Here is a 27,920-nt window from a genome sequence, read left to right as displayed (position 1 = left end):
TGGAATAGTCCGTATCAGTCGGTGGAGCAGAGAAACATGCAACCCCTTGTGGAGGAGATATTGCGGGAGGGGCTGGGGCCGGAAGAGTTCTCAGCGGTGTGCATAGTTGAAAGGGCACATCGGATACCAAGTGGGAAGAAGCTGATGCCGGGGGCACCTCCTTGCCCAATCATAGCACGCATGTTGAACAACCACGACAGGGGTGTTGCCCTCCGCAAAGCCTGAGGGGGGGGGGGGGAGAAAAAAAGGGGACAGTGTCTTGCAAGGAAGACACGATTAAACTCTTTCCAAACTTTTCAGATAAACTGCAAGCCTCCAGAAGTACAAACATAGAAGTTAAACAGTTGAGAGACAGATGCATCTGCTACGCCATGTTGTTCCTGGGTAAGCTGCGTGTTGAGCACGAGGGGTGGTGCTCTTCTTTCACACTCCTGAGCAAACCACTGCTTTTTTGTAAATGCAGCGGAGGAACCCTCGGATGCGAGGAAACAATGGGTGACATTGCAGCTGATATAACATAGTCTTTAATAATGCATGGCACTGAAGTTTGACTGAAATGAGACCCTGAGTTAATCGGGGCAATGGCATATCTATGTAGGTGTGATGGACGGCTGCTGTCATAGCTATCCCTCTAGCGGAAGCTTAAGTTTGTGTAAAGTTTGGGTACAGGGACAGCTGATGAGTTGGGGTATTCAGCGACGGGGGGAAGGGGCAGACCAGACAACTGGTGGAAGGGAATTGTTGACGGGGTGATCAGGGGGAGGGCTGGTGTGGTACTGAAAAAATGTGTTTTGTCAGTGGGGTAGGGGAGAGGGAGGACATGATACAAGCAATATGCCACAAATGGGTTGGGAGGAGTTGGTACAATGTATCCGAAGGGACGCAGAAGAGCCGGATTGCCTGACGGCTCAACTTTTTGGGGAAGCAGATAATCTCCCGATGGCCAATGGCACCACTTAGTTTTATTACCTGGAATGTCAGGGGGCTAAACTGTCCATCTAAGAGTCGGAAGGTCTTGCTATACATGCAATGTCATGGGGTGGAAATCGCCTTCTTACAGGAAACCCATTTAGCATTGAAGGTCAAATCCAAATTTGGGAGGAGCTGGGGCTGTCGCAGATACTTTTCATTGTATTCCTCGTATGCAAGGGGCATGGGTATTCTCATACACAATTTTGTGGGGTTCCACCAGACCAAAGTCGTTAAAGACCATGAAAGAAGTGCACTTGTAGTGCTGGTTATAATTCAAGGGAAAACCTACATGTTAATTATTATGGCCCAAATCGGGACACAATGGATTCGCTGGATTGGCTAGAGCAGCAACTGGGGAGCTTGCCTGATGGGAAGATAGTCTGGGCTGGCGATTTGATTGCAGTGATGGACCCCGCACGAGATCGGACGGGAGCGATCCAGCATATAGGGAGTAGGGGGACAAGTAAGCTACAGGGCATTAGCCTTGTATTGGAAATGGAGGATGTCTGGAGGGTTAGAAACCAGGAAACACAGCAATACATACTCTACACCCCTTGACTCGGCATCATGGTTAGATTTCTTTTTGATATCAGTCACTCGTAGGACAGGCTAGAGAGGTAAAAGTCCTAGGCTGCACCCTCTCTGATCACGCTCCCGTGCAGCTGACTGTTGATCTGTTAGGATGTTCAAAAGAGAGACACCCCCTTGGAGATTCAAGAGTGAAGATTTTTTTTAAAAATGTTTTTATTTTGATACAGCTGAAATCAATCAACTTCTCAAAATTACATAATAACAAGAATAAAAACAAACAGTTACAGTTTGGAACATGACAAGAGACAAAAGAGCAATTTAAAAGACAAAAAAAAGGTAATATACACAATTTATAAAAACTTGAAGTCTAATGCAAATCAAATTTCCCATGTGCATAACAGCAGGTATTTACAAGTATATTCATGGTTCAAATTGATGGATTTCACTAGGTAAAATGATTTCCAAAAAATGTACCAAGGCCTTTATGACTGAGAATCTGGCACTATTAAATAAAATGCTCCATGTCTCAATTTCATCCCGTTCCATATGCAAATTCAACAAGTTTACAAAATGTTTAGCACGAATATCCTTCAACTTGGGGCAAGATATTATCACATGTTGCAGTTTCTCTCACACTGAGATTCACAGAACCGACAAAAATTTACATCAGAAGGAATAATCTTACGCCTCACTAGCACTTCCCTCGTAGGCCATAAGTTCATCCTTAAACGCAAGAACTTGTTCCGAATTTTCGCCGAAGGACATTTCAGAAGGTATCCAGCCACTTGACCCATGCGTTTAATACCAAAAATCTTAGTATTAAACTCTCTATATTTTATGCAAAGATCATAGTTCTGGATCCAGTCCCATTGATAGTATTTTGCTTTAGCACGTGTTGGATTTTCAATTAGGAACTGTAGAGAAATATTGGCTTCTACTAAAGTATTCAAGACAAGACTTCACCATTTTAAAGGGAAAGCCAGAGTGGAGGAGGACAAATAGCGGGCAACCGTACTCAATATATTATTATTATTGGCCACACCAAGCAAACACTTATGAAAAATGGAGCACATTCTCCATTTGACCCTACTAGATAATGAGTTCAAGCCCAATTCAAAACGCAGTATGGGCAAGGGCAAACACTTCGGTAGATGTAGCACCTTTCTCCAAAAAGCGGCCTCCAATTTATCCCATGATTGGTCATTAGAGTACAACTTTGATTCAGCACCATATAAAAGAATAGGGATAACTTTCTGTTCATAAAACATGAACAGATGCGTTAGAGTGAATTTACCATACTTCTAAACATGTATTTTAGCCTGTGACATCAGAGTCAAAAGTTTTGACTGTAGCATGATTGAATATTTGGTATCACCAACACTATTTTGAATGAATCGACCCTAATATTTATATTCCAAAACTATTTCCATTGGTTCTTGTTGCAGGCACCAAACTGCATTTTGAATCTTGGATCTCCCTCTGGGTCTATAAACCAGGATCTGCGATTTTTCCAGATTAACTATTAGTTGGTTCTCCATGGCATAATCAGACGGTGCAGATAACAAATTCTGGAGACCCTTTGGAGTTTGGGATACTAATACAAGATCGTCAGCATAAAGCAACCATGATACATGCTGGCCACCCAATTCAGGGGCATCCGACAGAATGCGAAGAAAAGAGACCCATATTAAAAATAAACAAATTAAACAGTATTGATGCCAAAATGCACCCCTGTTTGAGTCCCAAAAACGTGGAAAAGGATGCAGATAGAAGGCCTTCAAAAGAGAGCCTGACACGCATGGTGGTCTCCGTGTGTAACTGAATAATTATTGACAAAAGGGACGATGGACAACCAAAGGATTTTAATTTATGAAATAACAGATTACGATTTATGGAGTCAAAAGCTGAACGAAAATCAATAAAAGGAAAATATAAAGATTGTTTCCTAGCCGCATATTGTGACTTGAGCATATTTAATGTAATCATTTTAGGGAGTGTGCGAAGGCCACTAACAAAGCCTGATTGCAGAGGAGAAGTTTTTAGTCCAATTTTTCAACTCTCTCAGAATTAAACGAGAGTACATCTTCCCAGGCACATCAAGGAGGGAGATGGGTCTATAACTGGCTGGATTGGCTCGATCACCCTTCTTATAGATGGGGATGACCATCGATTGTTTCCAGGACATCGGGATCCTCTGGGAGACATTAATAGACTCGAATAAGAGAAGTATATCCGCCCAGATGTCCGGGAATTGTTTAAGATGTGTATTGGACAAGCCATCCGGCCCAGGTGCTCTGGAATTACTTGCTTGTTTTATGAAGTACACAATGTCGTCTCTGTCAAAAGATGTATGGAAAGGAGGTAAAGACTCAGGCATGGGTAAGCTTGGGTGTGACGTCACATTAGTTTGAACAGCAACCTGATGACCTGCTGTTACTTGATTTATGATGTTCCATGACTGAGCAGTGTTCTTAGAACCCAAAGATTTCAACATATTATTTCCATCAGTTTGATAAAGCTTAGCCCTCATGCCTCTTACCAAGTTTCTGTACTTGGTTTTGATACGAGAGAGGGCAGTTGATCGCATATCTTGTGGGAGCTTAAGAGCTGCCCTCCTGTCTGCCCGAACCATGGCTTTCCTAGATCTAATTTCAAGATCGAATATATGCAAATGGAGTGTTTGCTTTAGTTTTTGTATAATTGAACCCGGCTGAAACAGCTGCATTAAATCATGGTACACTACCTCTGCAGAACAATTGCCCAACTCTCCACTATTCAGTTCAGCATAATAGCATGTCCTGAAGGCTGCCAGGGAAGTCTCAGTCCATATTAATCTATTCCTGGCTGGGTTTACCTTATAGGAGCCCATGAGAGAGATGGATTTTACTTGGGCAACAATAGAGTTTCAGCTCCAGGTCATGTGTAACATGTTATGGTCACTCACTTCTGAGTCAATTATTTTGAATGCTGTTACATTATTTAGCATGAGTGCATTTACATACATAAAGTCAATGACTCCCTCGCTCCTAACATGGTGCCAAGTAGGTCTAGGTGGAATGTCCTGGGGAAAAGCACCATTTAACATGAACAAGTTTCGACGAAATTTGTCCACTTCCCAATACGATTTCTTTCAGATTGACAGAGGACCCAAACAGTGCAGATTTAAATCACCAGCTAAACAAATAAGATCAGTGTGGCCCTCAAGAGTGACGATATCAAAGTCTTTGGTCACAGAATCCAAGAAACGGTCGTCAGAGATACCCAGAGGATTCCAATAGACATTAATAGCAGCACATGAGAAATTTTTCCCTAGAATTTTTGTCATTTGTAAAAAGGCATTTGGGGAGTAACAAGGTTCGATTTTTAAAGTTGAAGACTGCTTAACAGCCGTCAACAAACCAGATGTGGGGCGCCCCCAAGAACCCTTCACTGCTGGTATCAGGAGGACATCATAATTGTTCCATGATGGAACACTAGTGAACCAGGATTCTTGCAACAAAATTACATCATGATCTAATAGCTGCACACTCCTATTTAGCAAATGCCTATTCCCTCTGGAGTTCCAACTGATGAAAGACAATGTTAGCATCATGAATCTGTAGAATGTATTTTGACTGCTTTTGGGGTCACACGTGCATGTACGAGAGATCGGTACTTGTTGTTTGTTTGCTTTAAGTGTGAGACCTGTTGACAATTTACTGAAGGGTCTGATGAGTCAGACATGGGATGGAGAGTGAAACCCAGTTCAAGAAGTTTTCACAGCCCAAATTGTGTTTACCACAATCCTCGAGTTGATCCAAAGATTTACAGAAGTCCGATTTGATTGATTAATGAATTCCACAAGCTCTGTCAATGGTGCCAATGTCATCGAGCTCGGGAACCTCGCCATATATTGCAAGAACAGAGGCGCAATTAAGATTGTTTTGTTTAGCTGGAGCAGGCATGCAACTAAGTGTCAATGCATGAACCGCTGGGTGCTTAGGGCATACAGTCACACGTTTTTGGTTAACTGACAGAGCCTTTGAGGTTAGCTGATCTACAGAGCATGCTTTAATTTGAGAAAAGGTGGAGGTCTCAAAAAATTTGGTCAATGAAGACTGGATCAGTCTTTCCATGTCACCAGCAACAACAGGCTCAGAAGCAGAGACGTTTGGCTTGTTCTGAACTGGCGCCTGGGACACAATTCGACCAGGCACAGCCTTGGCAACATCTTGTAGAGATATTTGCGGTAACTGCAACAGTCGCAGAAAGTTTATGCTTTTGAGCCGTTTCACACGGCACAAAAGTCAAGTTTTTAGAAATGGATTTAGATACCATATATTCATCGATAGTTTGCCTTAATTCTTTGAGTCGCATTTCCTTGTCCACAACTCCCATCGATAAGGCGGATTTGAATGAAAAGCCATTGGAAGTCTGACTTTTGCTGATATTTTTAGACATGTCAGTAGCCACACATATCAAATCATTTAAGGGACTGTGATCTACAACCGGTGCAGCTGGCGCCGGCATTATCTTTGCTTTTCTTGTCTGTGACTGTAGGGAATATTTTTTTGCAATCACTTTGGCCGCGACTACAGAAGCTGCAGCAGGTATTGAAAGGTTCTTAACAAAAGATTTGGTTTGTGTGGAACGTTTTGCCACCAATTTAATGTTTTTAGATTTTTTTTTTTTGTGGAGGCAGCCTTTTTGAACTCCAACTTGACCACATCAAATGGATTTATATTAACATCAAACAATGGATATGTTTTTTTTTTTTGCTCGTCTAGTGGAGTTTCATGTGCAACACTCATAAGATCAATTATGGGATTTGGAATACACGGAATGGTCTGTTATGCTTGTGATGGAAATTCAGACTGAAAAGAAGTCTGAGAAATTACAGACTTCCTACTAGTGGGTGGAATGTCAAATTGTCTCAAACTTTCCAATTTATTGGCAAGCGTGAGTTGCTCAGCTAGTAACTGGTTAAGTTGATTAGAGTGCACATCAGCCTTTGTGACTAAGACCTCAAGCAACTTAGCTAAAGCTAAGATAGCAGTGTTCATTGAAGTAAGAGCTATCCCAGTATTTAAACTTTTGAGTTTCAGCCAAACAAGACTCGGGAATGCCATGTGTAGCCATTTTTCGCGGAGTTGGAGCAATGAATGACAGATTAGCTACAGAATTAGCAACACTAATATTTGTGAACAAAATGGGAGATTTAGAGAGGTTTTCAGAAACAGTATGATTTGAAAAAGCAGAGGCATTTGTGTCAAGATCAATTACAGGCATATCCCCGGTGTTTGAAATGGAAGACATTTTCGAATTCAAGGATTTGCTTATAGATATGGCAGGACTGTTAGGTGTCTTAACAAGAGGCACAACAGCACCAGTCAATACATTATTTAATAAGATACTGTCTGTAAGAGACACATTTTCTTTATCAAACGTAACTAAGAACGAACGGATTTTAATGTCTCACCAGTTGTACGCTCCTCTGCAGTCATTTTGGCTGATTGTCCATAAGATGAATCCTTTTTTAATGCAGCAGATGTTTGATCCACACAGCCATGTACTGTTGCTATGTTACTTCCATTGTTGAGTTCAGAAGTGTTCACAAGATTTGTTTCACAGCAGAAAGGCCGAATGTCCATCCCTAAAAGTATCTCTGCTTTGCTTTTAGGTTTTAACTTTGTATTACTCATACGAGGGGTAGAGCTCAGACGAGGTTTTTTGATTATAGTAGGTGGCAAATTAACAGGAGAATTCACACCATTGGAATAATGTGAGGCCAAAACAGAGGGCATCCCTGTTTTTAAAGAGGTAATGCCTCGTTTCATTTTCACAAAGCGACAATAAACCAAAATGAAAAGAAGGAATAGTATGAGTTATTTATGGTATCAGAGGCAAAACCAAAAAGCCTTGCCACTCACCGCGGCAAAGCGGGCCTTTACGGGGCTTCTCGGGTGCACACACGTGGTGCGCGCGCAGCCTCGTGTATATATATAGCCCCTCCCCACGCAGGATGCCTAAATATAAACAAACAGGGTATATATTAGCACTTTAGGTAGATATCCAATCACTGTATATGCTACAGACACGTTATATAAGAGTTCACCTCCTGGTTGCTGCAGTTCTGATAGCAGTCCAGTGAAAATCTGCAGCAAGACGAGCACAAAGCACAGCAGCACAGGAACTCCAAGATAAACCCGTGGCAAAGCAGGACTTTACGGGGCTTCTCGGGTGCGAAGGGATTACAGACAGTGTTTAGGGATGGCTGACGTGGCCATTGATACTTTCTTCGAGAACAACGAGGGGTCGGTGGAATCGGTGGAAACACTGTGTGAAAGCTTTAAGTGCGTGATTCGAGGGGAATGCATATCCAGGGAAACGGGGATTTTTAGACAAATTAGAAGGGAAATAGCTGAAAAAGAGCACTATTCGAACAATGCAGGTGGCTGCGCCCACCCACCTTGTCGAACATAGAGCAGGCGAGGATTCTGCGGCAGCTCCAGGCTTTCCAGGAGCTGGCACATAGGGAAGCCAAGTATATATGAGGCAGGTCAGCATTCCGTCAGTATGGAGAGGAACAGTCCCCAGGCCGGACGTTAGCTAGAGCGACCAAGATGGATAATCTCGGGGGCAGAATCTCAGCCATAGCGGACGAACAGGGGGTGGATCAATTTGAGGATCAGGAGATAGTTCAACAATTCTTTCGGTTCTGTGGAGAACTCTTATATTGGAGCTGTTCTATTTTTGTTTATGAACACTTTTTGTGAACATCCGGTTAAAGAAATGTCCCTTCTCACTTTAGTAGTTTGAAGTGTGATGGTCAAGATAGAACGTTTGGGCCGGATGTTTTGTTTTTATTTCTAACATCCGGACACAGACAGATTCTTAGTGTTTGGTTTTAGGAACATTCCTCTCCGAGCTGGGTTGGAGAGGCATAATAAAAGTCTTTAATCAGAAACATGACCACTTTGTGTCCGGCTTTCATTTCTGACCCCTCGCATCCAGTAGGAATTCTATCCTGAGTGTGATTGTCCAGTGTCCAGAACCTGTCCATCCAGCCTGGAACTACAGACTGTCCTGCCCCAAACACCTGAAGGGACCTCTGCACCCGAGGCCCCAGAACTTTTTCCAATGGAAATTACATGAGTCCAGAAGGCCCATCATGTTCAGAAACTCCTACAGTGGTCCTTGAGTGAATCCGAATCCGAGGAGTGTGCGGGGGAGGTGGGGTTAGTGCACATACCTGTTTTAGCCTCCTCCTGACCCACTTTCATAGTGTTGTATGACTGTAAGGTCCTGGCTCTACCTTTTCCTCGCCTAGCCTTGAACGGTGCTGTTCTGGGAAGATATCCTCCCCGAAGGTGGTTTCAATATGGAGAGGCTCAGCCAAGAACCATTTCTGCTCTTATTGTACTTTGGAACACTTGCAAACTACTTGTTGGCTTAAGCCAACACATTTCCTGTTATTGGGACATGTGACTCTTAAGGGCACTGGGCCCTTTTTTTTCTATCTTGGGAAGGACCTTTTAAGAATAGTGCCTTAATTTTAAAGGTTTGTATGTAGTGTTCCAACCCTGTATTTTAAAAGTGAAATATTAGTGCTCTTGTGTGCTCTGCTTTATAATAGTAGTGAATGTTGTAATGTTTTACTCAACTTATTCAAAACCACAGGTCTCTAAGGCCTGGATAAATAACTGTATATGTAGTGCGCTCTGCCTAAATTGCATGGAGTGCTCAGTGAATGCTTACCTGTACCATTCACTACTCACGCCCTCCTATGTCTAAGCCTTGTTGTTCAGTCACACTACCCAAATAGTTTGGCTAAACATTAGTGTGTCCCTGTTCAACAGAATAGTGGTTCCTCTCAATCTGTCCACAGTGCTGATTCTGAAAATCCATCTTAACACCTGTATTGCTTAAAACAAAACCGGAATAGGCTTTTCTCACATAGGTTAGCATTTATTATTCGACAGCCACCAACTACTTCAGCAGGAAAAAGGGATGGTTGTTTGCTTGCAGGTTTTCCAGCGCTTCCCGCTGGCAGTACAAGAAGGTCACGTGAAATTATGGACTGAGGTTTCCAGGTCAAAGGTAACCAGTATAATAGAGGCTATTGGGTCAGTTTCCCGCATTGCTCTTGAAGGCTGGCTCCTTATCACACACATGTCCCAATAGACAGAATAAAATACACATCCCACTATGGAATGAAACAAGGAGAGTAATTACAAGGGAACCAAAATGTATATAAGTAAATAAATGCAAGCAAAGTACTGTGCTGCCAGAGAACACTCTGCCAACAGATACACGGACAGCCCATTAAAAAGGCATTACAGGTCATAGATGTCATACATATTGTTACGTCTAACAAGCAAGGATGGCTAGGCACATATACTAATCCCAGCTCCGTAGGGGATGCCTGGGTTCCATTGGCTGCTGTTCTTCCATCAGTCACAGTACACGTGATCAGCTGGGCTCATCGTCGTAGGGTGAAGGTCGATTGAGGTTCACATACATGATATACTTTGTAGCTTACTAAACAGCGAAGATTGGCCGGCAAAGAATAATGACCATCAAAAAGGGGGATCATTTATAAAGGGAAGGTGAATTTATGTGCATTCTAACTTATGCTTTTATGGGGGCATGGGGCATGGGTCTTTCTTTCAGGTGCCTTACAGGAAGCTTGACCTGTGATTTGTTATCTCTGGGGCCCCTCACGATTTCAAACGCACTGGGGATATGTGTTAGTTTTAGGAAAATATGACTATTTTGGATTTGGTATATGGTGGGCAATTTAGGATGGTCCATGGGAAGGGCCTGGTAAGCAGATCCATTCAAAGGACTGGGGGGGAATGGGGCCAGTGGACCAGGGCCTGGCAGGGAGGGGGGAAGACAGGGCATGAGTTGGTCAGCAGAGATCGATGGGGTGCTAGGGCTGGAGCAGGCCTTGGTCTTGCATTCTGCGATGAGCACATCTTGTCAGTGCTTGATACTTGCTAATTGCAACAATGAAGGGCTGAGTTTCCGTGAGAACAGGACTTGTGAAGAACTAAGGGGTGGAGGTGGCAGGGGCTGGTTGTGTGCAGTGCTGGAAGTGATACAGCTGGCATTTCGGCAGAGAGGGACAGGACCTAGAAAAGATGGCATCTGGCAGGACACAAAATGCAGTCCAATCTACCAACATTAGTTCCACTTCTATACACAGATATTTAAGATAGGTGACAGTATATCTATGCGAATATATACAGAAGGGGTGGAGGTGCCTCCTCCCTTTATTCACACCTTATTTACCTGCTATGGGAATGGTGCAGGGCGGTGGGAAATGCCACCCCTCCCCCAACACTCCAGCGCATAAAGTGACGGCATAAGGTTGGAGAAGCCAAACTGCACCAATCGCTGGTCCACATGGACCTCCTGCCAGATTTTGCAGCAGCCTAGGATTTCCTGCTGCTAGAGCTATATTTGTATCTGACTGTTAATCCCAATCCGCTAAATATCACATAAATGGCAAGGGGGAACTTCTACCACTGCTATGCTCCCAGGTTTTTTGAGATGTGCAGTAACCAATGTGTAGGGGTTTAGACTGGTTGAATTGATGGGTGCATTATGCCTAGAATGAGTATGTCCTATCATTTGGTGTAGGTGGCATACCTCTCGGAAGCTACAGATGCAAAAGGGAGGATTGCCTCAGAGTCCACAGGTCATCCACTGCTGTGATAATGAGATAGGAAGTCAAACTGTAAAACCCATTCCACATAATACATTCTAGTTTGCCTGTTGCCCTCATTTTAGCACATTTCTTCTTGGGCATCAAAATTGTTTGGTTTGTGTTTGCTATTATGATATAATTGGTCAAACTAAACCGGGTCTGCATTTCAAATGCCTTACTAGATAGAATGTCAGTGTTCTATTTTATAGCAATTGTTGCAATTGCTGTTGTGAAGTTTCTCAGTGTATCATTTTTCAACCAAATCTAATTTTCAGTTTTGTTTACATTTTCTATAGCTTTTTGTACTGGCCGAGAGCCTTGGGGGATATGAAAGCCTTGCAGAACACCCGTAAGTTGTTTAAAAAAATATGTTTGTCTGCTCATGTATGTATGAGTGCACACACCTCATGGTTTGTCAGCCATTTGAAATTGTGATGATGAGGACGAATTTATAGAGCGCTCGTCTGCCAAAGGCATCATGGTGCTGATACCGAGGCCACCAACAGTAATACAATTTTTAAAAGCCGGGACACTTTATCGAAAGAGATGGGTCTTCAGCTGCCTACGCAAGGGGAGATAATCCATGGAACCCCAAAGGGAGAGTCGCAGCCCGTTCCATATCTCAGCAGCAACCACTGAAGAGGCCCACCTGTGGAACCAGAATTCGGCAAGAGGTCAAAGACCTTAAAGGCCGATTGGGGACATAAGGATGGACCAGGCTTAGGTAGTCTGGGTCAGAAGCATAGACGGCCCTGTGCACAATACACAGGGCTTTGAACTGAACCCTTTTTAGTACTGTTAACCAGTGCAACTGGTGCAGTACGGGAGAGACATAGCTGTGCGGTTGGAGACACCAACCACAAGTCTCGCTGCAGAGTTTTGCAAGACTGTCAGACGATGGATTAGATAGAGGTTGAGCCAGATACAAAGAGTTACAAGAATCAATTGTACTCAGAGCCAGTGCTGCCACCACCGGTGCGCGGAACTGGGGAGGAACGAAAGATAAAACCTTCCGCAGGATCCTCTGTTTGAAGTGGCCTGATTTTCAAACTGCTGCAACTTGCATATCCAGTGATAGGGAGGATGTGATTCTCAATGCCAGATTTGTTACAACCAGCGCTGCGCTGGGGTAAACCCAAAAAGAACTAGGCCAAAAAGAGGGAGAACAAAGTGCAGAGGAAGAACCTACCACCAAGATCTTAGTCTTATCCCCATTCAGCTTAAGCCAGTTTTGGCCCATTCACCTCCCCATGTCCTCAAGGCAACTCCTCAGCTTAGAGGCATGATCCGGGTGCGTCTGAGCGATTTGCACCATGATTTTTGCAGTGTCCAGAACCTGTCCATCGCAGCCTGGAACTACAAACTGTCCTGCCCCAAAAACCTGAGGTGACCTCTGCATCCGAGGCCCCTGAACTTCCTCCAATGGAAATGACATGAGTCCAGAAGGTCCATCATGTTCAGAAACTCCTACAGTGGTCCTTAAGTTAATACGAGTCCAGGCAGGGGGGTTGGAGGAGTGCACATACCTGTTTAGCCTCCTCCTGACCTGCTTTCATAGTGTTGTATGGCTGTAAAGTCCTGGCCCTACCTTTTCCTTGCCTAGCCTTGAATGGTGCTGTTCTGGGAAGATATCCTTCCCGAAGGTGGTTTGATTTGGAGAGGCTCTGCCAAGAACCTCTTCTGCACTTATTGTACTTTAGAACACTTGCAAACTACTTGTTGGCTTAAGCCAACACATTTCTAACTTCCTAAAGAAACTCATAATCTCCTGAAAAAACTGTTATTGGGACCTGTGATTCTTAAGGGCACTGGGCCCGTTTTTTCTAACTTGGGAAGGACCTTTTAGGAATAGTGCCTTTTTATTTTTAAAGGTTTGTATGTAGTTTTCCAACTCCTTGATTTTCTACCTATTAGCTCTTGAACTATTGGTTAGCTACGTAGTTCTATTTCTTTATTCAATTGCTTACTTCACTTACCGTATTCTGAAAACTGATTCTAACTATTTTAAAAGTGAAATATTAGTGCTCTTGTGTGCTCTGCTTTATAATAGTAGTGAATGTTGTAATGTTTTACCTAACTTAGTCAAAACCACAGGTCCCTAAGGCCTGGATAAATAACTGTATATGTAGTGCGCGCTGCCTAAATTGCATAGAGTGCTCAGTGAATGCTTAACTGTACCATTCACTACTCACGCCCTCCTATGTCTAAGCCTTGTTGTTCAGTCACACTACCCAAATGTTTGGCTAGGCATTAGTGTGTCCCTGTTCATCAGAATAGGGTTTCCTCTCAGAATCTGTCCACAGTGCTGATTCTGAAAATCCATCTTAACACCTGTATTGCTTAAAACAAAACCGGAATAGGCATGTCTCACTTTGATGGCTGTCGAATCTTAAATGCTAACCTACTACTTCAGCAGGAAAAAGGGACGGTTTACTTGCAGGTTTTCCAGCGCTTCCCGCTGGCAGTACAAGAAGGTCCGGTGAAATTATGGACTGAGGTTTCCAGGTCAAAGGTAACCAGTATAATAGAGGCTATTGGGTCAGATTCCTGCATTGCTCTTGAAGGCTGGCACCTTATCACACGTGTCCCAATAGACAGAATAAGATACACATCCCACTAGGGAATGAAACAAGGAGAGTAATTACAAGGGAACCAAAATGTATATAAGTAAATAAATGCAAGCAAAGAACTCTGCTGCCAGAGAGTGCTCTGCCAACAGATGCACGGGCAGCACATTAAAAAGGCATTACACATCATAGATGTCATACATATTATTCCGTCTAACAAGCGTGGTTGGCTAGGCACATATACTAATGTACTAATTCCAGCTCTGTAGGGGATGCCTGGGTTCCATTGGCTTCTGTTCTTCCATCAGTCACAGTACATGTGATCAGCTGGGCTCATCGTCGCAGGGTGAAGGTCAATTGAGGCTCACATAGATGATATACTTTGTAGCTTACTTAACTAAACCGCAGAGATTGGCTGGCAAAGAATGACCATCAAAAAGTGGGATCATTTATAAAGGGAAGGTGAATTTATGTGCATTCTAGACCATGCTTTTATGATACAGAGTTTGAGCCAGATACAGAGAGTTAAAATAATCAATTGTACTCCGAACCAGTGCTGCCACCACCGGTGCATGGAACTGGGGAGGAATGAAAGATAAAACCCTCTGCAGGGTCCTCTGTTTGAAGTTCCCTGACTTTCAAACTGCTGCAACTTGCATATCCAGTGATAGGGAGGAGGTGATTCTCAACGCCAGATTTGTTACAACCAGCGCTTGGCTGGGGTAAACCCAAAAAGAACTGGGCCAAAAAGAGGGAGACCAAAGAGCAGAGGAAGAACCTACCACCAAGATCTCAGTCTTATCCCCATTCTGCTTAAGCCAGTTTTGGCCCATCCACCTCCCCACGTCCTCAAGGCAACGCCTCAGCTTAGAGGCACGATCTGGGTGCGTCTGATAGATTTACCATGATTTGCGTATTATCAGTGTAGGAGTAGCACCTCAGGCTGTGGGAGTGGGTTATCTTAACCAACGGCTGGGTGTACACATTAAACAGAATTGGGGACAAAGCTGAACCCTGGCGGACCCCACAAGACAGACAGGAACCGAACGAAACGGTCTGATTATGTCCCTCAAGAAAAGAAGAGAACCAAGAAAGCACCTGACCCAGTGATCCCCGTTTCCTAAAGCTAGGCCATCAGGGTCGGATGATCGACTGTGTCGAAAGCGGCTGATGGATCTAACCAGTGTTCCCACCCTGACCCAAAATACGAGCCAAGTCATCTACCACCGAGACCAGTACGCTTTCAGTGCCCCGGCTTGAAAGGGGTCGAAGAAAGAAGAGTTTTCCAGGAAAGAACCCAAAAGAGGTGATGGCAGAGATTCCAGTAGTTTCATCAAGAAAGGAAGGAGTGAGATAGGACAAAAGTTAGACGGACAGAATGGATCTAATGAGGGCTCCTTCTGCAGCGGCGTCACCAGAGCATGCTTCAGGTGAGCAGGAATAGTCCCTGATTGACATCGGTGTTTAATTGCCTGGGTTAGGAACAGAGCAATCTCTGGCAAGATCTAATGCAGAAGCATACTTTAGCCCTAGAGTGGCTTTACTGATGTATTTGACCAAAAACGGTTGGAACAAGGCCCACTGTTCCCTGAGGGTGTGGGGGGAATACCGTGATGGCAGAAGGTGCTGCACTCGTACCCAAAGGTGGCCATGAAATGGTATCCCGAATAGTAGCAGTTTTTTCTATAAAGTGCTTAGAAAGAGTCACGTAGCTCATGGGATGATGTGACATCAGTGTGTACAGCTGCAGGGGCGGACCGCGACAGCACCAGCCCAAACAATTCCTTGGGCTGGTTCATGGCTGCCTCCACTTTCCCAGATAAATATTTACTTTTAGGAGCCACCAGAGCTTTATGGAAGGCAAGCGTTGCCTACCGTAACTTACGTCTGGTTCACTATAGCCATTTCTCCATTTATGTTCTGCCTGGCGCTTTTCTAGACGTAGGTGTTTCAGAGTAACCAACCAAACCAAGGTTCAGAAGGCTGAGCCCGCTGCCTAACGCATTTAACATGGGCAAGGAGGCCAGCCGTGTTGGTAAAAATTCCTGAAAGAGTTACCAGGTTTAGCTCCGAAACGCCAAGGCATCCCTTTACTATCTCTTGGCTAACTGCTGCACTGTGAACAGATCTCCCAACATCACTTCAGTATTGATGGCTTGTCGCCCATGGACAGTGGGACTTGAGTTTAAAAAATAAAATACACATTTTTTAATATTTTATTTTCAAGGTAAACACCATCATTCGCCACATACATGCATATTATGCAACCTGATCAATGATCCAGCTTTCTGGTGCACATTATTCTCCTCCCCAACTCCCCCCCCCCCCCCCCCCATCCCATTCCCCTTCCCTATCAAACTTAAAAAAACGTAACTCAAGTGATGACTTTGCATGCAGTTAATTGTCTCTTTGCACTTTTGGGTTCCGGGCTAAATCCTTGCCTGTCTCTCTGTGGTTTCCCTTACATGTGTCCCTTCCTGCCGAAATCAGACTCACAGCACCGAAAAGTTACTGAGTATAGCTGGTGTGTGAAACTGTTGGCTTCCATTTCATGAGTTTGTAGCAGAAAGAGACCATGTGCTTACAAACGTTTTGGTATTTGCCCATCGCCAGTGCCCACACCTTTTCCATGGCCATAAAGCCCCACATTCTGACCCACCACATTGCTATTATCGGCCCTTGTTCCGAGTTCCAGTTTTGAGCCACTGTAATCCTTGCTGCGGTGAGCATGTGGGTGATTAGTGTGGCCCTTGCAGCGCTTGCATCGTACAGGCCCTTTGCCACAACTCTGCCTCTGCCACAACTCCCAACAGGATCACATTTGGGCACGTAGGTAGTTGCACCCCCAGAATCTCTCGAATGTAGCTCAGTATTTCCTTCCTGAATATTTTTGTCTTTGGGCAAGACCGCCACATGTGACCTATGTCCCCCTTCTGTCCACACCCCCTCCAACATTCACTCAATGTCCGGGTTCATTATATGTAATCTATGCGGGGTCATGTACTTCTATGCTGACTCCTTTATCATGGTGCAATGAGAGATTTTCTGCGCCCGCTACCCCAAATCGGTCCCCACTACTCCTCCTCTGTAATAGACACCACAAGATCCTGTTCCCATTTAGTCATGTATGACAATGCATCCCCCACCTCCGCCCCATCTAGCAGGCGAGACAACCTCGAGATGCCTTTCCCGGAAACTCCTTCCCTCATTGTGAGTTCCAGGCCCACCAGGGATCTAATGCCCGCTTCTCTACATTATTTGGTTGTGATCCAATGCCTGATTTGCATATAGTGTAACCTTTCTTGTTCAGGTCGGGAGAATTAAGTTTTACATTCTTCAAATTGCATGTGGGAGCCTCCTTGCTAGAGGTCCCCTGGGGTCCAGGGAGTCTGACTTTCCCAATTCGCTCAAATCTGGTACCTTCCCTGGGGTGAAATCATTATTATGACCCATTGGCGTGAAGGGTCCCCAAACTGCTTAGATTTTATTCCTTGTTTTTTTTTTTTTTGCCAGAGCTTTGTCCCAGCATTGGAGAGTGGTTCTCATGGATTCCAGCAATGGACCCCCTTCTCTCGATTTAGCTTTCAGGAACCCACACACCTCAATGGAATTTCAGTAGCCTGTTCAACTTCTCAGAACCCCCATTCCGCTCCCTGTGAGCACCAGTATAGCATTGGTGCCGCTGCGCTGACTTAAGGTATCTGGACATTTCTGGGACCACCAGCCCTCCATTCCTGGACCCCTAAACAGATTTCGCTTGGGGACTTGAGGCTTCTTGTCTCCACAGATGAACCGGGATATCTTTCTGTTCGCAAGCTATCATTTTGGGGGAATCCAAATCTGCAGGGCGCCCGTGACATATACAAATCAGGGTAGTAGGGACATTTTGACCGCCGTTGTTCTTGCAAACCATGAGAACTCGTGCAATTCCCACCTCTTTAGATCCCCCCCAGAGGTTTACCAGGAGACCTGGGAGATTGGCAGCAAAGATCCCCTTGTACGTGGGAGTCAGTTTTATCCCCAGGTATTCTATAGATTCCTGCTCCCACATTAGTGTGTTGGTCCCCCGCCACTCCGCTTCGTCCACCTGGTCCTCCATGATACGGAGTGCTTTGGATTTCGCATAGTTAATGCGAAAGCCTGCGACCCCAGCGAAGTCCCCCAGGAAGGCCAATGCCTTTGGGAGCATACTCCCAATATTTCTCAAGACCACCAGTACGCTAGGTTTTAATGACCCTCTTGATAAACAGGCTTCAACTATAGATAACTCACTATCTGAAGTAGGACTATCTCAAAATGTTAATAAGCCTACTCGCGCTAAAGGAAGAACCCTGGACTGGGTGGCAGAATACAATTGCACTGCCAATATTACTGTCATTACGCCCTATCCTTGGACTGACCACTTTCTCATGTTTTTCGCTCTCCTCACCAATAGATCACTCCTGCCTACTATACCCACTGCTCCCCCTGTCCAACTAGAAATAAAAAAACAACTAGAGATACTGTGAGACCAGCTATGCTGCCCACCCTTAATCAGTTAGATGACAACCTTGACCCAAGTATACTTGTCAATGAATATAACAAAATAATGCTAACTACATTGGGCAGCATTGCAACCCTGAAACTCAGACCTAGCAAGCCAAAAGCACATCTCAACAAATGGTTCACTCGCAAACTTAAGGGCCTCAGACTTTTAAAAATGAGCTGTGAAACTACATGGAGACTGTTCCCAACTACCGCCAATCAAATAAAACTTGCAGATATTTCCTCCCAATACAAAAAAGAGATCTTCCTCGCCAAACACAATTCCTATAACAAACACATTTCAAGTGCCAACTCTAGTACCAAATAATTATTCTCCATCCTCAAAGAACTTGAATACCCTATCACCACACCTGAAATCTGCTCCAAGGACAAAATGTGGTGCTCTGATATACAACAGGCCCTATCGAATACAGTAATAACCCTTCAAAATAAAATTTCACAAAAAAAATCCATTACCACTTAACCAACCATACCGCTCCTAATGTCCTCTCCAAAGATACTCCATTTAACTTAACCCCCTGCTTCTATTTCACCAAAATTTCTATCCATGAGGTTGAGAAAGTAATACTATCCTATAAGCCTTCCAATTGCCAGGGAGACCTTTGTCCGGCTCAGTTTATAAAAGATGCGGCAAGAGACCTTGCCCCTTTTTATCACTAAACTGATTAATGCCTCATTTTCTTCTGGTACCGTCCCAGCTAATCTTAAACAATTATGGGTTGTCCCACTACTAAGAAAACAAAGATTAGACCCGCTAATTCCAACTAACTACCGCCTCATCACCACTGTACCCTTAATGCTCAAAATCCTTGACAAAGTGGCTTATATCCAGATCCAAAAATTTCTGGAAGAGCACAAACTCCTGGGAGCTCGTCAGTCAGGTTTCCGACCCAAACACGGAACAGAGACGGCCCTTATTGATCTGAAAGCACAGGTAGATGAGTTGAGAGACAAAGGGAAAACAGCTACTAGACCTCTCGGCTGTAGTCGACCTGGTAGATCACAAGGTTCTATGCAGACATCTAGACACGGCTGCCAACTTTTCAAAAGAGTCAATAATATGGATTGAGTCCTTCCTGATCGACAGAACCATGAGGGTTTTTGCACCCTCAGCGGCAGTGGACCCTATCCCCATCACGTGCAATGTTCCCCAGGGATCATGCGTCTCCCCTACCTTGCCTCTCTTTGATCTGGATCTTTTTGGTATCACCTACACTAACTATGCAGATGACACTCTGATTCCCCTCCCACTTTCTGGGGATTATGAAGAGGATTTTGCCTTGGTAAATAGGGTGTATCTCATCATCCAGGCGTGGATGGCCATTCATGGTCTATGCCTGAATGGAACTCATACTGGGCACACATGCCAACATAAAAAAATTAGGACAAGATTACTCATCATTCAACATCGATGGTAATCTTATTAAGGTAGCCAAAGAGGTGAAAACACTTGGGTTCTACCTTGACTCCACCTTATCCTTAACTTAACAAGTTAACGCCTTGGCCTCAGCCACAGCCTACACATGAAAGCTGATTAGAACGGGCAAACCCTTTTTATCAGAGGATAACTGCATTGTCTTAGCTAAAGCCTTGATCTCATCTAGGCTCGACTATTGGAATGCACTATATGTTGGTGCCAACAAATCCATCACCCAAAAAATCCAGATCCTTCAAAACAATGCCCTAAGAGCGGCACTAGGTGTGTCTAAAAGGGCTCATATCTCAGCAATAAGGCGCCAAAACAATTGGCTCTCTACGCTCAACAAAATCCACTTAAAAACAGCCTTCTTGATACATAAGGCACTGAACAATGCTGCCCCCAGTTACCTGGTGAACAGAATACAAAGAAGAACCTCCACAAGACCTACAAGACTCACCAACACTAACTGCATTGTCATTCCAAGATTTAGACTAACCGAGATTGGTGGTAACAGCTTTCAGGTCAAGGCTGCCCAACTATGGAACTCCCTACCAAACCATGTCAGGGTGGATCAATTCTACCCCAAGTTTATACTCGGCTACATTAACTGGCTCAAAGCGAACAATAACTAAACAACTATGTACACACCCTTGTTTATTGTTGTATATTTGCTATCTGTTTATTTGTATAGCACACTTGTGTACCTTGCTATGCCTCTTTTATGCACTACCATGTAATTATTATCCTCTCTGTGTATAACATGTAACCTGTTAAATAAGTTTCACATTATCTGTACTCCTTGAGCACTGATACCCCAGGGTCCGGTGCGTGTATTATAATTGCATAAACTAAACTTAACTTCATCCGCGTACGTTGCCACTTCTGTTCTGTCCCTTTTACCACTACTCCCTTTATCTCCTGTTCTGCCCTAATTGCTCGTGCTAGGGACTCGATGGCCATAGCGAAAACCAAGGGCGAGACCAGACACCCTTGTCTGGTGCCCCTCTGGATTGGAATAGACTCCGAGCTTCTCCCGTTGACATGCAGTTTCACGAATGGGGTTCTAAAGTTGGCCAGGATCATCCGTGTAAAATTTCCCCCGCAATAATCGGGATGAGGAGATCCAGAACAGGGACACAGACGTGCTACGTATGAGTATTTATTATGTACTCACACAGGAAGTAGTAGATAACTCCACAATTTATTATACATTTCTTCCGATAAGCACGGGAGATGGTTAAAAAACACGAACAAGGTTGATTATGCAGTGGTAACACAGATCAGTGTAGGCCTCTAAAGTATAGAGGTCAGCACTACATTTGGATACATGTTTCCTCATATATCGAGGGGGTATAAAAACCCGCTGTTACATAAAACAGAAAAAAGCGCACACAACAATCATTGAGTTTTGACAGGTACAGGGTAGTAATGCAGTTGTGACATGTAATTCGACACAGGAAGTGACACAGGGTGTGTTTCGGCCAAAGAAAGTGGCTTGGTTGTAGCCGTCTTTGTGCTGGCCTTCGTCAGGAAAAAGGCACCAGTAGTGGTGCTGTCCGTGATATCTGTGTATAAAATGGAATAGAACTGTTTAGGATCTCAGACAGTTATTCTTTAAGTACTAAATGTAATTAATACGGGCCAAACTAGTGCCCAAGCGATACACCATGTGGAGTATCTAAAAAACAGCTTACCTGCTGCTCAAAAGGCAGGTGGGTGCTGTCGGGAAATCCACGAAGAGTACGGGATAACCAGTGCTAGATTAGCACTTGGTGGGAAGGCTGTAATTTATTCAGGGCCAACGTGGTGCAAAGAATCACGATGCCGGAGTGGGACGTAAATGAACCCAGATCTGGAATGAAAAAATAAAAGGTTTGGTAACCTGTGTAGTTCGAATATGCCTAGATAACATAAATGGCACAATACGAAAAATATGTGAAGGCTCTAAGAAACCTAAAAGCCGAAGTCGACACGGCAATAGTGTCTAGGGCAAGTGTTGGCCATAATGACTCGAAAGTGACGCTGGGTAGTGCCTTAGTGGTCGATGGTGCCTAGCGTAAAGATCGAAACCGCTACACACCCTGAAAGGGGAGGAGGAAGAAGAAAAAAGCAGCGGTGCCCAAACGGAGAAACTGTGTGATGTCGGCTGTTAATAGCCAGACACAGAACCTCGTGAGCTAGTGGGTATGTGCCTCCAGTGAGGATAATTACTCGGCGGAAAACAGACGAGCATGTTGGTGCAATTATCCAGAGAATGCTCTTCCGCATGCGAATCCCGGGAACTTACTATAGTAGTGGTATTATGCTGCCGTGCTGGACGTGGACTGCTGGGAGCCGGATAAGTCGGACACCATCGAGGTCCTATGAGACTGTATATGACAAGGCCAATGGTTGAAAAACAAGCCAATAGAATGGCAGCAGCCTGTGGGAGCCAATCAGATAGCTCTACGTCATGTACCAATAAGAAAGCGGTACGCCGTGAGTGATGTTGGATAATGTAGTCCAATAGGGTATGGGATGATCATTTACTATTGGTCAACATGTAGGATCAAGTGCCAGATTCGTTGGACACTATGGCACCCGTGTAAGGCTGTTCAATAGCCGGCCGATGACAAAACGAACGGTAACCAGCGGGAGCCGTTCAGAAGGCTGTGCTCAATGGGCACAGCAGCGGCACTGCTGGGGGCCGGCTAAATCGGACACCATCAGGGCCGTATGGGACTGTATATTACACGGCCAGTAATGAAAAACATGCCAATAAAATAACGCGTTAGTACGGCGGCAGCCTGTGGGAGCCAAACGGATGGTTATGCGCCATGTGGAAATGAGGGAACGGTGTACCGTGTGGAGGGTTGGGTAACGTAGTCCGGTAAGCTGTGGAACGACCATGTAAATTGGTCTACATGTACTATTCAGAGCCAGATATTTTGGCCGCCGTAACCCCATGTAAGACTCTTAAATACACGGCCGGTGACAAAGAATAAGCAACAAGGATCCCACGTGTTCAAGGAGGCAACCTACGGGGGCCAAATAGAAGGTTGTGTGCGGTGCTACGTGTGTGATGTTGGATGATGTAGTCCGGTGGGGTGACATAGGGCTATTGTTGTTGGATGAGCCATATGGTTACAATCCTAGGTACTACCCAAGTGAAACACTTTTTAGGGGAACACTAAAGTAAAACAAAGTGTACTTTACATGTATAATGGTGTTCACAAGATGGAAACATAAATGTCCAATGTACACAGAACAAGAAAAAAACACATCATAGACACTAATCTAATGCCAGAGGGATACACCGACCGCTCCCTCTGCCTAACTACCAAAGAAAAAGAAAAAGACCCAAACAATAGAACTGTGTGCATAACTACGTACAATCCCGTCAGTAACCTTATTAAAAACACTATCAACAAACACTGGCATTTGGTCAAAAATGAAGGCATGCTGAATTATGCTTCTTTCGCAATCAAGATCTCCACTCCCCTTTTTTTGCCCCACTAGAGGCGAAGAATTGTTTTGGGAATTTTGTTTCCCGGGGCACGCCTAGTCTTTCTGGAGCAAATGCGTTTCCTGTAACCAGGCTACCGTGGTGTGCAACTCTGTTAGGCGCCTCCATATGGAGTGTCTTTTTTGTTGTTGTTGAAAATAAGATTTTATTAAAAAATATTCAACACTTAACAGAAAGTACTTTACATCACAGTTGCCTGCTATAATAAGACATACAGTAAACAGGATCAGTATTGGTTTAGGTGCCATCTTTGCTCAAGTTTAATCACATAATCTCTTCAGAAGTCTGGGTACCAACCTTGGCGGATAACACCTGTGATGTCAGTGAGCGAAAACAATCTAATTTACATCCCCCGCCCCCTCCCTGCAACTCTCCCCTTCCTCCCACCCTTATCACACCACTTAATACACAACAAACTTCAGGTGAACAGAAGATCCTCAGTGCATCTTAAGTACATGTCGGCACTCAACATTCCACTTTCAAATTTTTTTCCCTTCCCTATTTTTGTTTTGCCTCCAGCGATCTGTGCGGTGACCCTCCCCCCCCACCCCCCCCTGCAATGTCACCACTTTTATGGAAATGGGACTTTCAGAGTTGGATTATTGGGGCGCTAGTTTGCACCGTTTCCAATACTCCAGAAATGGGAGCCACATTGAGTCTGTGTGAATGTGATTCCATCAACATTTCTGTGAGGCTTTCCATGTCATACATCTTATTCTTTACGCAGCCATTCCATTTTTGACTAGAGTATCGCATTTTACCATTGTATGGTCAAACATACTCAGGCTGCTAGGAGTAGGTTTCTGGGCATGTGGGCAACACTAAGTATGGGTCTCCTCCAAGCTCTACTCCGAACAATACCAGAAGTGGGGACGCCACATTCCCTATTCCCTCTGTCATGAATCCAGCCCAGGATTTCCTTTCAGTAAGTTTGTGCTTTGGAACAGTCCCACCATTGGTGCCAATAGGTGCTGATCTGTGTGCAACCCCGCCAGCAGTATGGGCTTATCCCTGGGTACTTTTTCGCCAGTATTTGGGGGGTGAGATGCCATTGCATGAGGAGTCTTCTTTTGTGTATTTTATATTGGACCGAAATTGTGGAGTTCCAGACAGCTCTATAAATTGCGGCCCAAACCTCTAGGTTGCTTTCCCATCCCAGATCCCTTTCCCACTGCGCCTGAGTGTTTGGTGCCGTTTAGTGCCCCCTTTTCAGCAACACCTCTGGGGCCACTTGTTACACCATGGGTCAGTAAGCGCTCCCTTTAGTTGCAGGTATAGCAATGTTTGGATCTGTTGGTCTTGCTTGGCACTATTATCAGTCCCTGCTCATATTGTGGTTGGAAACGGATTGGGTCTGCTATTAGATCTCACACTGGGGGCGCCCAGGTGCAGCTTGGGAGGGAGGGCCATGTGGTGATCCCGTTCAAATCCAAGCCTTTTTTCCAAAGGGACCACAACACTCCTAGGATCGGGTGTTCACGCACTCTCCTCGATAGCACCTTTTGGGGGGCCCATAACCACTCTCCCAGGGTGACTGGAGCAAAGTACCCATACTCAAGGTGAATCCATTGCTTATCAACTGATTCTCTCAGCTGGTCAAACATCCACATAATTGCACCTTTCAATAAAAGTCTGGATATGCCATACCCGACTTGTCTTTTGGCAGGATTAACGTGTTGTAGACCATCCAATGCCTCTTCCCATCCCATAAGAAGGTGAATATAGATTGCTTGACTTCTGCATGGAAGGAACTCTGGAGCACCACAGGAAGCGACTGAAATAAGAAGAGAAGCAGAGAGAGAATGTTCATTTTAATATTTGTAAACTTACCCGCCCAGGAGAGTTTTAGTTTGGACCATAATCTGAATATCTTTTTTTTTTATTGCTGTCCAGAGTGGTACACAGCCTGAAAAAGGTTCCCTAGTTGTTTTGTAACGGTTACCCCCAAATATCTGATGGCATCCTGGCTCAACCTCAAGCCCCAGCCCCTCAATTGACTTTCTAAAAAGGGCTCAGTTTAGTGGGAGGTTGACGTTGTTTAAATTAATGCTGTAACCCGAATGGGTTCCGTATTCCTTGATTGTGTCTAGAAGAACTGGAATTGACCGGGATGGGTGTCGGATAAACTAGGACGTCGTCCGCAAACAGCGCCAATTTGTATTCTTTCCAAAAGTTGGTGATCCCTACAAAAGAAGCATTTCCCCGGATGCCCTGGGCTAGAGGCTCCATCACTAATGTGAAGAGCAAAGGCTATAGAGGGCAGCCCTGTTTCATTCCCTGGCTTAGGGCAAAAGGGCCGGGGGAGCCATGCCATTGACCACTACCTTTGCCCTCGTGTTACAATATAAGGCCTGCCCGGCCCTTATCCAGCGCTCTCCCAGGTTGGCCTCTGACAGCACCCTCAACATGAACGGCCACTCCACCCTGTCAAATGCTTTTTCAGCGTCTACTTAGACGAGGATGGGGTCTGCGTCCTGGGGACTAATCTCTGCTATTATGTCGACCGTTTTACGGATGTTGTCAGAACCCTGTCGCCCCTTCACATAGCCGACCAGGTTGTTGTGTATAAGGCCCAATAGAACCCCGCTCAGCCTGCTCGCTAGGATGCTAGCATATATTTTTGCATCAACGTTCAACAAGGATATCGGCCTGTAGGACCCGCCCTCCATGTTTGTCTCTCCCTTCTTTCTGTCTGGGCTTGGCCAGTCTCCATGATATTGTTGAAAATAAGAGAGCCAAAGCTCCACTAAAGTCTTTATAAAACGTTGGGGTGAAGCCGTCCTGCTCTGGCGCGGAGCCAGCTTTTAGATTTGAATTAGCAGCGCTTACCTCCTTTACCTGCACTGGAGCACTTAATTGAACATTGTCTGAGCTAAGCAGAGATTTGAATGTCAATTTTTCGAAACATTTCTGTGTCTGCATGGGTCGATGAGCTTTTTGAGGTGTATAAGTGTTCATAAAACTGGGAGAAGCGGGCCGTGATTTCATTAAGCTTGTTGAACACTGCTCCCTGATGGTCCATGACTTTATGCACTGCTCTTTCAGCCCTTTTCCCCCGAGTCTAGCTGCTAATAGTGTGTGGGCCTTGTCCCCTTTTTTGTAAAGCTTTTGTTTGACATACCGGAGGTGTGTTAATGCTTTTCCACTCCATAGCTTTTAAGCTCCTGCCTAAGCTCTTTTATTTCTGCCAGTGTATTTGCTGAGTTACCTTTTTCTTTTAGTAGGACTGCTTTGTTTCTTACCTCATTCTGAAGAGACTTTTCTCACAGCAGCCTAGTGCTCTTCATGAACGTCCCCTGCGCTTTCATTAGGCCCCTTACCGTGGCTTTTGCTGCTTCCCAAACTGTGGAGCGGAGGGGATCGCCTATGTCATTTTGTGTAAAGAATCATTTGATTTTGGGGAGTGAGTCCCTAAAGACCTGGTCTTTGAATACGGTGTTGTTGCAGATCCATCTTTTGTCTGTCACTGTACCCGGGCCTAGATCTAGGTGTATGGTGCTCATGAAGTGATCTGACCAACCCACTAATTCAATTGACGCCTTCACAAGGTTATGTTTGTGCGCCGCTTCCAGGAAGATGTAATCAATATGAGTGAATGTTTGGTGAGGGGGTGAGTAAAAAGTGTATGCCCTAGTTTGTGGGTGGCAGGCTCTCCATGTATCCACCAGGAAGTATTCTTTCTCCAGGGACTAGAAAAACCCTGTCCCCGGGGGCGGAACGGCTCCCACCCTGTATGACACCTAGTCCAGGGCCAGCTCCATCAACATGTTGAAATCGCCACCACAAACCAGTGCCTTTGTTCTTCATTTATCTAGAAAGGCAAAAAGCTCTCTACTGAAGGTACTTTGTTGGCTTTTGGGTGCATAGGCTGAGCATAAAGTGGCCGCTCTAGACTGAATAGTTCCATTTGTTACCAGATACCTCCCCTTTATAAGTCTGTGGGTTTGAGTGGTCTGCAATCCTGAGGATGCCCGATATAGAATGCCTACTCCACCCTTCTTTACAGATCCGGATGCCCAAATAGCTCCTACCAATTGTCTCCCTTTAGGGGTGAACTCTCCACAACTGAACTTGGTTTCCTGCACAAAGAGGACATCTAGTCTGGACTGGGTAAAAGCCCTCAACAGCATGGATCTTTTCTGGGAAGCTGAGACCCTTCACATTTAATGACCCAAAAAGAACTGGATTGTTAGCCATGTTCTTGACTTGTGGGAATTCTCATGTTTGGCTGTGTTTGTAGCATTAGCGTGCACATTTTTATGCTTGCTTTTGCCGTGATTTGAGGCGCCCTGTCCTTCCTCATGATTTCTGAGCCTGAATGCGCTGCATGCTGTTTCATGGATGTGCGATTCATTCTGAATACCCTCTGTTTCTGTTCCCCCCCTCCTTTTATCCTCCTACAAAGCCCCCCCCAAAACCTCCCTTCCCCCTTGACCCCAAAAAATAAAGAGGGAAACACTCCCTCATGGTTGGAGATACCCTAGACAAAAACATAGGGCCACGCTAAGGGGGACTCCCCCCCCCCCCCCCCCCCCCAACCCACAACTTGGTTAATCTTAACATGCACGCTTTTAGTTAGCACCACCATTTTGCAATCCACTCTAAACAACCATGCCCAGTAAGCTAAAAAAGGGAAGGGAGAGGCCATCTTTTCTGTCCATGGCTGGTATACCAGGCTTTTCGAAG

General features: G+C 44.8%; 1 protein-coding gene across 1 annotated transcript in view; it reads left to right on the top strand.

Annotated features, from left to right (window-relative positions):
- Positions 1-27,920, top strand: part of CTH (cystathionine gamma-lyase) — a 272,518-nt gene that overhangs the window by 176,232 nt on the left and 68,366 nt on the right. The window contains exon 10 of the mRNA XM_069641917.1: positions 11,494-11,546. Coding sequence (XP_069498018.1) covers positions 11,494-11,546 — 53 coding nt within the window. The remainder of the gene's footprint in view (positions 1-11,493; positions 11,547-27,920) is intronic.

This window comes from Ambystoma mexicanum, chromosome 1q (assembly GCF_040938575.1).
Source record: "Ambystoma mexicanum isolate Mex_15411 chromosome 1q, UKY_AmexF1_1, whole genome shotgun sequence".
Classification (NCBI taxonomy): Eukaryota; Metazoa; Chordata; class Amphibia; order Caudata; family Ambystomatidae; genus Ambystoma; species Ambystoma mexicanum.
This window is presented reverse-complemented; position numbering and strand designations above follow the sequence as displayed.